Here is a 16,940-nt window from a genome sequence, read left to right on the forward strand (position 1 = left end):
ATCATCCATAAATCCATCCATCATCCATCTATCCATCATCCATCCATCCATCCATCCATCATCCATCTATCCATCATCCATCCATCCATCCATCCATCCATCCATCATCCATCCATCCAGCCATCCATCCAGCCATCCATCCATCCGTCATCCATGAATCCATCCATCCATCCATCCATCCATCCATCCATCCATCATCCATCCATCCAGCCATCCATCCATCCATCATCCATCCATCCAGCCATCCATCCATCCATCCATCCATAAATCCATCCATCATCCATCCAGCCATCCATCCATCCATCTATCCATCCATCCATCCATAAATCCATCCATCATCCATCCATCCATCCATCCATCCATCCATCCATCCATCTATCCATCATCCATAAATCCATCCATCATACATCCAGCCATCCATCCATCCATCCATCTATCCATCATCCATAAATCCATCCATCATCCATCTATCCATCATCCATCCATCCATCATCCATCCATCATCCAGCCATCCATCCATCCGTCATCCATGAATCCATCCATCATCCATCCATCCATCCATCCATCCATCCATCCATCCATCCATAAATCCATCCATCATCCATCCAGCCATCCATCCATCCATCTATCCATCATCCATAAATCCATCCATCATCCATCTATCCATCATCCATCCATCCGTCATCCATGAATCCATCCATCCATCATCCATCCATCCATCCATCATCCATCCATCCATGCATCCATCCATCCATAAATCCATCCATCATCCATCCATCCAGCCATCCATCCAGCCATCCATCCATCCGTCATTTATGAATCCATCCATCATCCATCCATCCATCCATCCATCCATCATCCATCCAGCCATCCATCCATCCATCATCCATTCATCCAGCCATCCATCCATCCATCCATCCATCCATAAATCCATCCATCATCCATCCAGCCATCCATCCATCCATCTATCCATCCATCCATCCATAAATCCATCCATCATCCATCCATCCATCCATCCATCCATCTATCCATCATCCATAAATCCATCCATCATACATCCAGCCATCCATCCATCCATCTATCCATCATCCATAAATCCATCCATCATCCATCTATCCATCATCCATCCATCCACTGTCATCCATAAATCCATCCATCCATCCAGCCATCCATCCATCCGTCATCCATGAATCCATCCATCATCCATCCATCCATCCATCCATCCATCTATAAATCCATCCATCCAGCCATCCATCCATCCATCTATCCATCATCCATAAATCCATCCATCATCCATCTATCCATCATCCATCCATCCGTCATCCATGAATCCATCCATCATCCATCCATCCATCCATCCATCCATCCATCATCCATCCATCCATCCATCCATCCATCCATAAATCCATCCATCATCCATCCATCCAGCCATCCATCCAGCCATCCATCCATCCGTCATCCATGAATCCATCCATCATCCATCCATCCATCATCCATCCATCCATCCATCCATAAATCCATCCATCATCCATCCAGCCATCCATCCATCCATCCATCCATCCATCCATCCATCCATCCATCCATCCATAAATCCATCCATCATCCATCCAGCCATCATCCATCCATCCGTCATCCATGAATCCATCCATCATCCATCCATCCATCCATCCATCCATCATCCATCCATCCATGCATCCATCCATCCATAAATCCATCCATCATCCATCCATCCAGCCATCCATCCAGCCATCCATCCATCCGTCATCCATGAATCCATCCATCATCCATCCATCCATCCATCCATCCATCATCCATCCAGCCATCCATCCATCCATCATCCATTCATCCAGCCATCCATCCATCCATCCATCCATCCATCCATAAATCCATCCATCATCCATCCAGCCATCCATCCATCCATCTATCATCCATCCATCCATCCATAAATCCATCCATCATCCATCCATCCATCTATCATCCATCCATCATACATCCAGCCATCCATCCATCCATCTATCCATCATCCATAAATCCATCCATCATCCATCTATCCATCATCCATCCATCCACTGTCATCCATAAATCCATCCATCCATCCAGCCATCCATCCATCCGTCATCCATGAATCCATCCATCATCCATCCATCCATCCATCCATCCATCTATAAATCCATCCATCATCCATCCAGCCATCCATCCATCCATCTATCCATCATCCATAAATCCATCCATCATCCATCTATCCATCATCCATCCATCCGTCATCCATGAATCCATCCATCATCCATCCATCCATCCATCCATCATCCATCCATCCATCCATCCATCCATAAATCCATCCATCATCCATCCATCCAGCCATCATCCATCCGTCATCCATGAATCCATCCATCATCCATCCATCCATCCATCCATCCATCCATCCATCCATCATCCATCCAGCCATCCATCCATCCATCCATCCATCATCCATCCATCCATCCATCCATAAATCCATCCATCATCCATCCATCCATCCATCCATCCATAAATCCATCCATCATCCATCCAGCCATCCATCCATCCATCCTTCCAGCCATCCAGCCATCCATCCATCCAGCCATCCATCCATCCATCCATCCATCCATCCATAAATCCATCCATCTATCCATCCATCCATCCATAAATCCATCCATCATCCATCCATCCATCCATCCATCCAGCCATCCATCCATCCATCCATCCATCCATCCATAAATCCATCCATAAATCCATCCATCTATCCATCCATCCATCCATAAATCCATCCATCATCCATCCATCCATCCATCCAGCCATCCATCCATCCATCCAGCCATCCATCCATCCATCCATCCATCCATAAATCCATCCATCTATCCATCCATCCATCCATAAATCCATCCATCATCCATCCATCCATCCATCCATCATCCATCCATCCATCCTTCCAGCCATCCATCCATCTATCCATCCATCCATAAATCCATCCATCTATCCATCCATCCATCCATAAATCCATCCATCATCCATCCATCATCCATCCAGCCATCCATCCATCCATCCTTCCAGCCATCCAGCCATCCATCCATCCAGCCATCCATCCATCCATCCATCCATCCATCCATAAATCCATCCATCTATCCATCCATCCATCCATAAATCCATCCATCTATCCATCATCCATAAATCCATCCATCATACATCCAGCCATCCATCCATCCATCTTTCCATCATCCATAAATCCATCCATCATCCATCTATCCATCATCCATCCATCCACTGTCATCCATAAATCCATCCATCCATCCAGCCATCCATCCATCCGTCATCCATGAATCCATCCATCATCCATCCATCCATCCATCCATCCATAAATCCATCCATCATCCATCATCCATAAATCCATCCATCATACATCTATCCATCATCCATCCATCCGTCATCCATGAATCCATCCATCATCCATCCATCCATCCATCCATCCATCATCCATCCATCCATCTATCCATCATCCATAAATCCATCCATCATACATCTATCCATCATCCATCCATCCGTCATCCATGAATCCATCCATCATCCATCCATCCATCCATCCATCCATCATCCATCCATCCATCCATCCATCCATCCATAAATCCATCCATCATCCATCCATCCATCCATCCATCCATAAATCCATCCATCATCCATCCATCCATCCATCCATCCATCTATCCATCATCCATAAATCCATCCATCATCCATCCATCCATCCATCCAGCCATCCATCCATCCATCTATCCATCATCCATAAATCCATCCATCATCCATCTATCCATCATCCATCCATCCATCCGCCATCCATGAATCCATCCATCATCCATCTATCCATCATCCATCCATCCACTGTCATCCATAAATCCATCCATCATCCATCTATCCATCATCCATCCATCCACTGTCATCCATAAATCCATCCACCATCCATCCATCCATCCATCCATCCATCCATCCATCCATAAATCCATCCATCATCCATCCATCCAGCCATCCATCAATGATCATCATCCATAAATCCATCCATCATCCATCCATCCATCCATCCATCCATCCATCCATCCATCCATCCATCCATCCATCCATCCATCCATCCATCCATCCATCCATCAATCCATCCATCCATCCATCCATCCATCCATCCATCCATCCATCCATCCATCCATCCATCCTCCCCTCTCCCCCCCGTCCACACCAGCCCACTCAGAGCTTCATTGGGTTATTGTAAATTACAGCCTTCCCACGGGACACTGAAGGCATCCCGACTGCGATGCTTCCCACTCTGCAGCATTACATAAACCCACAGAGTGAGCTCACACTCCGATCTGGTTTCTTCTCATCAAATGTGAGTCTCCTCCTCATGTTTCACTGCCTGCCGGCCCAAACGGTGCTGCTCTCAGTCCTGCAGGCTATGATCGTTTTAAACCTGATTGCTCGTCCTCTCAGGCGCCAAAGGCCCGTCTCTTAGAAGCGATGGGTTATACGAGGCTAATCTGCATTAGCTACCAGTGTGGAGGAGGCCGGCTGGATCAGATCGTTTAGGATGCATGAAGAATTTATTTCCACCTGCTGAGTTTTGTTCCAGTTTCTGCTTTATCCACCAGCTCCTGTGGGAGTATTTCACTGGTTGTTGATCTTCATGGAGGAGCTGTATCTGTGAAAGTCCTTCCAAGAATGTTCCTGCACTCAGTGTGTGAGGAAAAAAATATGACGAATCCCTTTTTATGTTAGGTAAAAGACACTCAGCAGCTGGAAACTCAGGCTGCAGTGAATGAGGAGAAAAATGAAAAGAGGTGCTGAATGTTGGTGAAGATTCTCAGTCATCCAGGTCATAGTTATTCTGCCGGGAAAAGGCATAGAGAAACAGAGTAGAAATTAGGAGCTAAATAACTACTAAACCTGACTTTATAACCAGACAAGAAATATTGTGAATTTAGTTTTAAAGTTTAAAAAATAAAATAAAAAATATTCTTACGCTTAATAAGATTCCATAGAGTCAGTAATGAACCTACCTCCATATCTCAGCCACCATTTGATCGAACCTTCATTAAGATTCAAAGAATTCCCACAAAGTTGGACTTTACTGGACTCACTTATCTTTTTGATCCCTTTTGTTGTTTTTCCATAATCGAAGCTTAGAGTTTTTTTCTGAATTAACCCCAGAATATTCCTTATTCAATATTTCTGATCCAATGATTGTTTTTTAAGCCTGATTCCAGACGTGGCTTACAGGTTTCTGACCAATCAGAGGGCAGAGAGGGACACGCCCATATTCTCTTTCACTCCCTGTATTTTTCATCTTTGAACAGTTCTGTAGGAAATAGACCTAAAGGTTCTGTGGATGCTGTCAGACGCTCTCTCTTACAGGGACTGACGCCTCATAAAGATGGATATTTTGTTCCACCAGAAGGAGTTTTCTCTCTGCAGCTGTTTGTTTGAGCCTTAAATCCTTGTCTGTGTTCCAGTCTGTTTGACAGTGTAAGGATTGATGTTTTGGGTTCTTCTGAGTGTTGTCACTGTAGAAACATCCTCTTCAGATATTTGAACTCCTTCAGCTGAGTCCTCTGGTCAACTAGCTTTCAGAATCTCTTTGGGAATCCAAGAGATCGGAGTGGTAGAGCCGGTGTGAAGTGTTTCTAGGGGTCCAGCAATAGTTGAGCTGTCCTGTGGGTGCTGCTTCACACTCTAACACAGTGTTGCTCTTAGATCTTCAGCTCTCTCTATAGCCTCTCCACCTGCACTGATGAACTGTGTTTTTAATCATCTCCTTACAACGTAAGGAGCCTCTGTGCCTTTTTGAACGCTGAGCGATGAACTGTCCATCTTTGGACCTTGAATCTCCAGCGAACGACACATCTTTTGGTTCTTTTTTGAAAGCATCCTTGGTTTTACCAGAACCAGCCTAGCTAATCTGAACATAAAGCATTGTGCTGATTCCAATGTGGAATTAGCCTTTTTGACTGCATATTTTGAGCTTTTAATCAGAAAGCAACAGCAGATTTGATTGTTGTTGCATCAGAAGCAGTTAAAACAGCTGGTAAAGGCTCCTCTGTGGGCCGTTCCCATCATCTCAGTCCAGTTTTCTTCCTCTCAGTCCACAACATAAAATGCTCTCTGGGTCCAAACATCACCAGGTGTTTCTGTGCCAGGTTCACTCATCCTGCTCAGTCTTTGATATGAAGCTCCACGTTTCTATAGTTGATTTTTGTGTTCAAGAGCAACGGCTGGAGAGAAAAATGACGAGAAATTAACTTGTTGAGTTTTCCTAAAGCATTCATCTTCTTTTTCCTGCCTCCCTCCATTTGTATCCAACTTCATCAGTTTTCCAAGCTTCCTTTTCTCTTTGCTTTGTTACTCTGACTCATTCAAAGAGAGACACAAACGGCTGCAAAACAGGAGCCGTCAATGAACGCCTCATGAAAGGGTTTCTGCAGATCTGCAGGTGAGACAAGCGATAAAACGGCCTGAATAGATATGGACGGCACGTATCCTCTCTGCAATTACTCTGTAACGACCTTTCTGCCTCATTTATCAGCAGCTAAGGGAGCATCAGGCTACGAATTAACTGAGCTGCTGCTTAAGATGGAAAACTTCAGCAACCAAAGAACATAAAGAAACTCCAGAACAAAGATCTGGAAGATAACTTTTACTTTCCGCATATTTCTGCAGCCAAAGATTGATTGTATTAATGTCATAACTCTTAACTGTTTCTGATGTTATTTTGATATTTTACCTTTATGTTCTGTTCGGTTCTAGCACATTTTTTCATTCACTTTTTTTTTTTACTCTCGATGTTCTCTAAGATCCTTCTCTATTTTATTTTATTTTATTTCAGTCTTCTGTTTTATACAGGTGTATGATTTACAATAAGTTTTGTTTGAAAAGTATGTTTTCTCTTTGTGCTATTTTAATGTCATTTTTTGTATATATTTGTCAGCCTTTGTCTTTTAAGGTTACCACATTTCAATTCCTAGATAACTGCTTCTTAAACTTTTTTAGACTTGTTTTTTTATTTTCCTGTTAGAAGCAAACATGGTGCCTTTGGATAATGCTGCTGTCGGGTTCATAAATAGGTTTTTTCTTAAGAAGAACTGAAACACAGACTTATCAATACAATTCCTGCAGGAAGGAGAGACAGTTGAACCCCAGACTCAAACATACTGTCTCCCACTGGACCTCCTCTGCAGAGCGTTTATTAACAGAACATGACGCATGGTTACAAACAGAGTATTGTTCTGACAGAACAATTGATCAGTTCATGAAGACAGAATGCTCCATCAGAATGACAAGGCAGGATGGTCTCCTGACTGGATCATGAGACAGGAGTGGAGCATCCCCTTGCACAAATGTTTTATAAGCACACATTAATTTTATAATCATCATTGAATAATCCTAACAGCTGCTTCGATTGCTTCCTGTCTGACAGGATTGGCAGTCTCTGTGATTGGTCAATGAGCTGGATAAACTGATCCCTGTTATAGAATAGAACAGAATAGATTTCAGCTTTATTGTAATGACATTGTCAAAAATACAGAGCAACAAAATTCACTCTCTGCATGTAACCCATCCCCTTGGGGAGCAGTGGGTTGCCATAGTGCGGCCCCCGGGGAGCAGTGTGGGGTTAAGGTCTTGCTCAGGGACCCAAAGTGGCTGTCTGTGGGAGTGGGGCTTCAACTGAGAACCTGTGGGATCCAAATGAAATGCCCTAACCACTAGGCTGCCAACCCCCGTGTAAAAATGATCATTTTCTCTTCCCCTCAGAATTTCAAACTACACGCCAAAGGTGGGAGAGAAGGAAACCCACAGAGCGATCCGACAAGCCTTCAACGTGTGGCAGGCTGTGACTCCGCTCTCTTTCCAGGTCAGATGTGCTTATCTTCTCCTGATCAGCCTAATCGGATCTTAATAAAATTTGGTCACGTGATGATCTTTTTTAGAGAATGAATTATGTAGAAGAAGACCGTTCAGGGAATTCTCCCTCAGGACCAAACCGCTGCTACTGTAACAGTGTAAGTTTCCCTCCCTCTGATCTACTCAGGAGGTCCCAAACTCAGATGTAGAGAATGACGGGAAAGACGCTGACATCATCATCTTCTTCGCCTCTGGTTTCCATGGTGACAGCTCTCCGTTTGATGGCGAGGGAGGCTTCCTAGCCCACGCCTACTTCCCGGGTGCCGGCATCGGAGGCGACACCCACTTTGACTCTGACGAGCCGTGGACGCTGGGAAACGCCAACCATGACGGTGAGGAGAGTTAAAACCCAGGAAGCTGCTGCTGACCAGAGCTATCAGCTTAGTTCAGCTTCTTCTGTCTCAGTTTGATGAATGGCTGCAGCAGGTAGCCTCTGCTTGAATAACTAACAATTCTCTACAGAGACAGCGAAGCAGGGTGAGCGATCTGACAAGTCGCGTCCTTGAGGTCATTGTGGCCAAATTACATAATTTCCGTACTTCACTCAATTAATGTGTATTGTGTTAATCCTGATGTAAGGAGGAGATAAATATAAAGTGAATGTATTTCTCTAATTAGAGCTCAAATCCAGGTCTGGCTCACCGTTCTGGAAAACAATCCTCGATTGGCTACATTAGTGTGCAAAACTTTGGGTTTTCTTATGCAATGAGTTTTTTTTATGTTACCTCTTCATAATTTCTTCTTTTGAACTTTTTAAAATAGGTTAAATGTTTAAATGCATGAGTATTCAAAAAACATACGTTTTTTTTTTTTTTTCAAAAATACCTTCAGCCTGCAAAGCTGCCTCTCACATACACACCTGAACACACACACAGATGTTTTAATTGAAAGATTAGCGATCAGATAGTGAAGCGTCAGCCGGATTCAAGGTATTAGCTTCAGAAGGACAACATGAGGACAAACAGGACACATTTGTGCCTTCAGATTAAAACTTCACGTTCTCACCAGAGTCTGATGACGTTCTGTTATTAACCTGCCGACATCTGCGGGACGCAACTAAAGGCAAAGGAGCTCATGTGAGCTGCAGACCAGCAGAGGCCACAGAAACAAATCTTCTGGTTCCTGTTTCAGCCACTCTCATCATACAGTAGGATTGAAAAATTCCTTCATTAGCTGGGCCTTACCTCCTGATGCTGAGGCAGGAGTTGCAAGCTGACATGATGTGCTTGTGTGAAAATGTTCCTGAGATTAATGATTTTAACCTGGAGATTAGAAATATTGAGCCTGATCCATCATCCATCATGTTTATTACACTGAGCAGATGAATGCAGGGGAAAAACATGAAAGAGGACTGTTATTGATACTGTAAGGTTACGATGAAAGTGGACTTGCACCGATAGATACCCAGATCACACGAGGGGGACATTTGATGCTCCGACATGATTTTTATCTTCCTGCAAGGAGGAAGAAGGAAGGCAGGAGAGGGATAAGAAGAGATGCAGTCAGAGTTAAAGGAAATCTGATAACATTTCCATTACAGAGAAAAAGCTGCAGAAAAATCTAACTAATATGGACTGATACATGTCTGCAAAATCCAGGCCAGAAGAAACCTTTAAGTCTAATTCTTTAGTATATTTCAGTCAAGAGAAACAAGTAAAAAAAACTAATAAATAAAGCTTTATATCTTTGTAGAACAAACTGCCCTGGAGCTGGAACAAAGGAATATTTCCAGATCTTTGTTTTTATTTTTCAGTAATGAAAAGGATGGTTTAGATGTTTTAATTATAATCTAGTTTCATTCAGCCTCTCAGAAAAAGACATGTAGTTACAGCCTGAATAGAGGTTTAGTTTGATTTGGTCATTAAAGAAAAACATTTTACAGAGAGTGGATCGATGAACAAATTATGCAACAATAAAACTTCTTAAAAATGCACATTTGAACAAAATTGACATGTTATTGCAAGAAAATAATAAAGTTATTAAGAGATGTTTTGATACAGGCAACCCAAGTTGCTTGAATGGCTCTGCATAGAAGAATACCTGTTAGGAAAGCAGCAAATGGACTCCTCTGAAGACAGCATCGGTTTGCAGTCGAATATCCTCTATAAAGACTGCCGTGGCATTTGGGGCACTTTTAAATTAAATTTGGTTTCAATATATTTACATAGTTCCAATTTACCACATGTCATGTCAAGGCACTTTACAGAGACAATCAGATCCTCCAGTCAAATTGATTAACTGCCTTAACTATGCAGTGCTTCCAATTTTGCAGCCTCATGCTGCAACAATAAAACTACTATCTGTCATTAGAATTATTTCATATACAAGGCTAGATCCTTATAAATGGTTAAAACACAGCAGCTGATTTTATTTATGCATTTCATGTGTTTTGGGTGACTTTAGTGTGGCCATTTAAAAGGTAAATGTTCTATCTAAGGAAAACACCTGTTATTGAGTCAGCAGGAATCACTCCTCCTGGATGAGCATGTAACTACAGCAGACATTTGCTTACACTTTGTTATTGACTCTTCAGCAATTAGCTCACTCTGATCATGCATGCAGGTAAAGTGGAGAGGAAAACTCTCTTTTAACAGGTAGAAACCTTTAGCAGAACCAGACTCTGTGTGAGTGGCCTTTTGGAAAGGCCGACTAGGGATTTAAAGGGCAGAATCAGACATAGAAAAGAAGATAGCAACCCTGATCTAGAAATGTTTTCTATGCTAGAAAAGGTACAGCAAATGTAAACTAACTCCAGAGGTAGCTCTGTCTAGGAAAGAAACAGTTAAGCAGATGAGCTCTGGGACAGTTTTAATGCCAAAATGGATGAAAAAGAGCACAGTCACAGGAAAAGCTAAGCCCATAGCTGTGTCCAAGAAAAACAGGACCATCCCACCCATCCATCCACCCATCTATTCATCCATCCAATGGCAACAGCTCAGCTGATATTTCTCTCCAGGATCGAATCCCAGCCTAACAGAACTAGGCCAGATGGAGCTGCTGTGATGAGAAAAAAAAAGATAATGTTAGGGGTTGCAGTGACAAATCCTGCAGAGTTATAGAATGCAGACATAATGATGACATTTTTTCTGTATGCCCTCCATCAGCATAAGTCTATTGCAGCATAACTATACGACAGCTCGGGATTACCTGTGTTGCTCTTACACCTTTCAGTGGTTAAGTTCAGACTTAACACTCTTGTTCTCTGCAGTGATACTTTGGGATTCAGCCTCACATATTGGGCGATAAATGAAATAATTAGGATGTATGTATAGTAATTCTGTTGAAAAACACTGACCTAAAGCAGTTGTCTGGTCTTGGTTCATTTAAAATCTGATCCCCTCTGTTCTACTTTGGCGTCGGTTTTAAAGTAGCCTGAAAGAAAGAATTAAAAAAGTTATGCATTCATACGGATCAAGACGGTTCAGAACTGAAGAGGTGTTAAGAATACGAAGTTCGAAGGTTTTTTAAAGATGAAAAATAATATTGCTGTTAATACTAACATCTTAACAAATCAGCAAGTAATTTAAGACTGATAGTTAATGGAGAGAAACTGAAATAGATTAGCCCTCATGAAATAACATAAATAGCAGTTTTTAACTCAATTCTGTTTTTTTGTGTTTTTTTTAAGTTTTTATCTCTTTTTTTCATTTGCCAATATCTGAGAATATGTTATAAAGGATAAAGTGGGATCCAGTTGTTGACTGTATTAGAACTGGCCCAAGGCACAAGCAAACTAAGGGGCTCATTAGGGACTCTAGAGCAGGGGTCTTCAAGGTTTTCCAGGCCAAGAACCCCAAAACTGATGGCCAGATTGAGCAGGGACCCCCTATTTATATACATTGCATGAAATTGTGTAATATCAAACTGGTCCTATGGTCAGTCTATTTCAGATAGTGTCATGTAACGATAGTAATTTCCCCCTGGGATTATTAAAGTCTGATTCTGATTCCTTGTTGATGGAACAGGTGTTGTGAATGAAACGGTGCCCAGCTTGAAAAAGCTCCTGTGAGCATTGATGACTGAAAGACATCTTCTGCCTCCATTTATCTGTTTATTACATTGTGTTGAATTCATGTTAATGCATATTTAAAGACATTTCAATTAATGAAAAAAAAAAATTCCAGGGGGGAATATAAAAAAAAAGTCTAATCAACCAAAACTTTTGCGACCCCCATGCAGTAGCTCTGAGGACCCCCTACGGGTCACGGACCCCCTGTTGAAGACCTCCACTCTAGAGCATCATGGGGCCCCATAAATGCTTCAATTTGAACACAAAACATATTTCTAGACATTTTTTGTATTATTTTTTAATAAAGGAACAGGATATTATTGAATTCAGTTTGAAGGCTTTATGAAATTTTAGTATAGATAACTCATTTATTTAAGTTTAGATATAAAGCAATGGACTAAATTTACTCTGAAAGTGTAAGCATTAATCATGCATTTTTGATGTTTCTGTTGCCATAGTTACAGCCAGATGCTATAACTTTAATCGTCCCTTTGTGTTGGAGCTTTGGTTAAATCACAAATACATGTTAAGTTACTAATAACTTTGACTCCCAAATGGCACCAATCATTCACGTTCATGTAAATGTTGTGAAAACAAAAAGCGGCAACAAATCTAATTTTGCCAGTCTTTAAAATATCTGCATTGAATTCACACCTTTAAAAACAGACAGTGATGATTTGTCCAAATGTCTGAAAATGTTTCAAGACAAAATAGGGGAGAGAAAGTCAGAAGTGGAGCAGAAGGAAACGGTCGGTACCTTTACATCAGCGGCTCTAATCTTCACACACATTGGCTGCTATAAAGAAGCAAAGATAATTAGGTTCCGTAATTAGGTTCAGGCAGAGTCAAACCAATTACAGCGGCCATGAAATGTTTAATCTCAGTTTCGCCATCAGACTGTTGGAAGTTATTAAGTATCTGACAGCAGCTCAGAGTCCAGATTGTCTAATCCCTCATAGGTCCTCAGGGCCTCAGCTCTCCTTTTGTGTCGGGTCATTTAAAGAAACACCAGAAGTAAAGAGGTGGTTGATGTAGCTGGAAATAATCCACATTTACAAGATATCTTCAGCAGATAAAAAGCACCAAATTGTCAGATGCAAAAACATATTTTACTGATCTGGGTGAAGCTTTAGGTGTAGGGGGGTGGGCAGGGGGTCAGCTTAATTCAACAATTCCCCTTTCAGCCATCTTTGATATTTTAGGAAATCAGGAAAAATTATTGGGATTTTTTTTTTAGTTAAAGCAGTAAATCACAATTGAGAGGAGTTGTTTTTTGTCTCTATAATCACAATTGCAGAGGGATTTTGATTTGCAAAGCTAAATAAAAATGAATATAATCAAAGTTATCTGTACAGATAAAATGTTTCATCATGCAGTAAAGTAAATTATTGCAGATATGAAAAAGCATAGTGGAAAGATGATGATGGGGGCTTGCTTGGCACCAACAGGATCTAAGCACCACTGAGTGGAATATTAATTCTTACATGTCTATATAATAATAATAATCATCATCATAATTATTATTATCTCTAAATCTGTTGTTAAAAGTATTATTTGAAGTTTAGCAAACAAAAGCAGAAATTGTGATAATTTTTCTCATGTGAATTGCTGCTCTGGTTAGAGAATTTCTACTGCAGATCTAAAGATGTTTTTGTTCTTCAGATTCAACATGTTTGCCTTTCATGAGCACATTTCTCTACAGCTCTGAATTATTAATACTCTCACATATTATATATTTAAAGACTAAAAGTGTGAGAGTCTGATGTTACTTTGAAGAATTGGACGATGAGATCAGAAGTTACTGTAAAATCAAAAGGATCCCAGACCAACTTCTGCTCAGCGGATCTGAGTGTTTGGTTTGTTTCTGTTGAGCTCCAGCTGAAAAGACAAATTGATGATTTATTTGTCATTGCTTCTATTTCTGTCCAGGTAATGATCTGTTCCTGGTGGCGGTCCATGAGTTGGGTCACGCTTTGGGGTTGGAGCACTCCAACGATCCCAGTGCCATCATGGCCCCGTTCTACCAGTATATGGACACGCACAACTTCAAGCTGCCTCTGGACGACCTGCAGGGCATACAGAAAATCTACGGTCAGGACTTTAATAGTAATAAAAAACAAAAATAAATGTTTTTTGTCTGACAGAATAATGCTGGAAGGTTGGAAGAATAGAGGTTGAATCTGATAGATGTGGTGAACTCTTTGAGGTGTCAGTGAATAGCCTGAACACAACATTTCACTCTAAATCTAAAAGCAAAAACTTGCAAAAGTAAAAACAGCGAACTGTTTGTATGAATTATTAATGCTGAGTCCCAAAGAGCTGCTGAATAATGAACATTATTCAACGTCCAGCAGCCTGGCTCTGTTTGAAGGATGAAAACGGATCAGAACCAGCAGCTTTTGCATGGAAAGAGGAAAATTATAGGGAATAAAATGTGCAGCTTTGCCTCCGAGTTTTCACCAGAGACTCTTTGTAGCACAGACACAAAGATGGCCTCCATCTCAATCGGCTCTGATTGAAAACAAAGCGTTGATAGGCTTTCTGTTTGCTGTGAGGAATAATCAGCCCGGGCTTCAGTTGAAATGTGATGGAACAATTATCTGTGATGCAGAGACACAAGAGAAGAAAGAGAAAGCATCTGCAGGGTCAGAGATAAGCTTCACATTTCCAGCCACATCATCCGCTACGCTCACTGAGCTCCAGGATTCACAGTTGGTTCACGGTTCCTCTGCTTCACTTAAACCATCAAAGCTGGAAGACCCTCGCACCCCCCCTCCCTCGGATAAAACCTGAGAATCACCTCATAGGCCATGATGCATGGCTGACATTTCATTTCAGGGAGATATTGACAGGAAACATTAGATCAACATGGCCCTCAGCGGTCTGTGAAGACACCTGAGCAGGTTCATAAGGTTGCTCTGAAAGGTGGAAAAGCCACCAAACACCCGCACTAACAGCTTTATTTCCCAGTGAAGCTGACAGAGTCAGGAATCCGATTGTCTGTTACTTCTCTCAGTAGATCAAAGAGTCATTCTACATTATATCTGAAATAACAGACCCAGAGATGTTTCTGAACAACTCAACCCCACGCAGCCTTAACAGGACAGCAGAGAAAAAATGAAATAAGCAGACTAAAGAGAGGCACAATTAAAGAATACAAAGAACAGAAAAAAATACAAAATACTTACAAAGAAAACTAAAACTGTCACTGATTGTAAAAAAAAAACATATAATTTTTTTATTAAAGAGAGAATAACAAAACAAAAAAAGGAATGATGATCATGATGATGATGATGATGATGATGATGAAAGTAAGTAAGTAAATCATTTAGTCAGTCTTTGCTTCTGTACCCACAGGGATCCCCACCCCCATGCTGGAACCCACCCGGCCGTTACCAACGCTTCCTTCCCGACGGACCCACTCCACCTCAGAGTGCAATAATGACCGACACTCCCGGCCAGGCCGTCCACCTGGAGAGAGACCAGCTCTTCCTGGGAACGGCAAGCCTAACATCTGCGATGGCAACTTCAACACTGTGGCCTTCTTCAGGAAGGAGCTGTTTGTCTTCAAGGTGAGCTGAGACGAGACACAGAGCAGGAAGGGACGGTAGTACCTGTCCCCAATCGAGGTAAAATTCCTTTAGTTTAAGCTTAAAGAGGTGCAGAAGGTGCTACTTTGTGTAATTACCGGGTGTTGTGGTCCAGATGGTGAGTCATACAGTCCTGTCGTGCTTTAAAGAAACAGGATGAAACAGATAAAGGTTAATTAGACGGAAAGAAGGATGGAGGAATTTGCTGCTTCCTGGAGAATGTGGATGCTGACATTTTCACTAATGACATATGACTCATCCTTGAAGGGCTGCACGATACAGCAGTGGGTGGCGCTGTTGCCTTGCAGGAAGGCGGTTCTAGGTTCTAATCCCAGCCCAAGGTCTCTGTCCATGTCTTAGTTCCCCCTCGTCCCAAAATCTGATTATTAGTTTAAATGTAGCTGCAGTATGATGTAAAAAGGATGCTCGACTCCGTTTCATTGGTCCCAGTGCGAGCAGTGTCGCCAATGGACCCCAGAGCAAGTTAGGCACCACAGCAGTGGCACATTGGTTCGTAACAAATACTCCAACCCTCAACAGGTACCCCGCCCAATGGCAGAGGCCCGGATGTATTTTAAATCACCCCTGCTACCCCACTGGACCAAGCCACAGGCCTTATACTCCTAGTAGAAAAAGTAGCCGATCATAGGTGCCAAAAGATATCGATTTAGTGATGAGGTAGAGGTCTCTAGGTTAGGTAGATCTCTGGGTTAATATGATCTGACAGAATGTCTCTATACTGGTTAATATGTATCGATCCATCCATCCTTTTTCTTCCGCTTATCTGGGGCTGGGTTGTGGAGGCAGCGGTCTAAGCAGAGATGCCCAGACTTCCCAATCCACACACACTTCCTCCAGCTACGGTGGGGGGACCCCAAGGTGACACCAGGACATCTTATAGACATAGTCCCTCCAGGGTGTCCTGGGCCTTCCACAAGGCCTCCTTCCAATGGGACATGCCTGGAACACCTCCCGAGGGAGGCAACCAGGAGGCAACCTAAGCAGATGCCCTAAGCTGGCTCCTTTTGACAACAACTCTACTCCAAGCTCCTCCCGGTTACCTGAGCTCCTCACCCAATCTCGAAGGATACGCCCAGCCACCCTGCAAAGAAAAAAAAAATTGGCCACTTGTATTCACGATCTTTTCCTTTCGAACATTACCCAGATATCATGACAATAGGTGAGGGTGGGAACGTAGATCGATGGGTAAATCGAGAGCTTTGCCCCCCGACTCAGCTCCTTCTTCACCACAACAGTAGGATACAGTGACCGCATCACTGCCAGCGCTCCATCCATCCCTCACTCGTGAACAAGACCCCAAGATGCTTGAACTCCCCTATTTGAGACAAGGACTCTCCCCAAAGAGGGGAGCCCACCTTTCTCAGGTGGAG

At 42.4% G+C, this 16,940-nt stretch overlaps 1 protein-coding gene across 1 annotated transcript in view; it reads left to right on the top strand.

Annotated features, from left to right (window-relative positions):
* mmp24 (matrix metallopeptidase 24) overlaps positions 1-16,940 on the top strand; it is a 52,105-nt gene that overhangs the window by 19,142 nt on the left and 16,023 nt on the right. Inside the window, exons 4-7 of the mRNA XM_038306052.1 lie at positions 7,801-7,900; positions 8,078-8,282; positions 13,889-14,050; positions 15,317-15,531. Of these exons, the coding sequence (XP_038161980.1) occupies positions 7,801-7,900; positions 8,078-8,282; positions 13,889-14,050; positions 15,317-15,531 (682 nt within the window). The remainder of the gene's footprint in view (positions 1-7,800; positions 7,901-8,077; positions 8,283-13,888; positions 14,051-15,316; positions 15,532-16,940) is intronic.

Source organism: Cyprinodon tularosa, unplaced genomic scaffold (assembly GCF_016077235.1).
Source record: "Cyprinodon tularosa strain WSP-4 unplaced genomic scaffold, ASM1607723v1 ctg570, whole genome shotgun sequence".
NCBI lineage: Eukaryota > Metazoa > Chordata > Actinopteri > Cyprinodontiformes > Cyprinodontidae > Cyprinodon > Cyprinodon tularosa.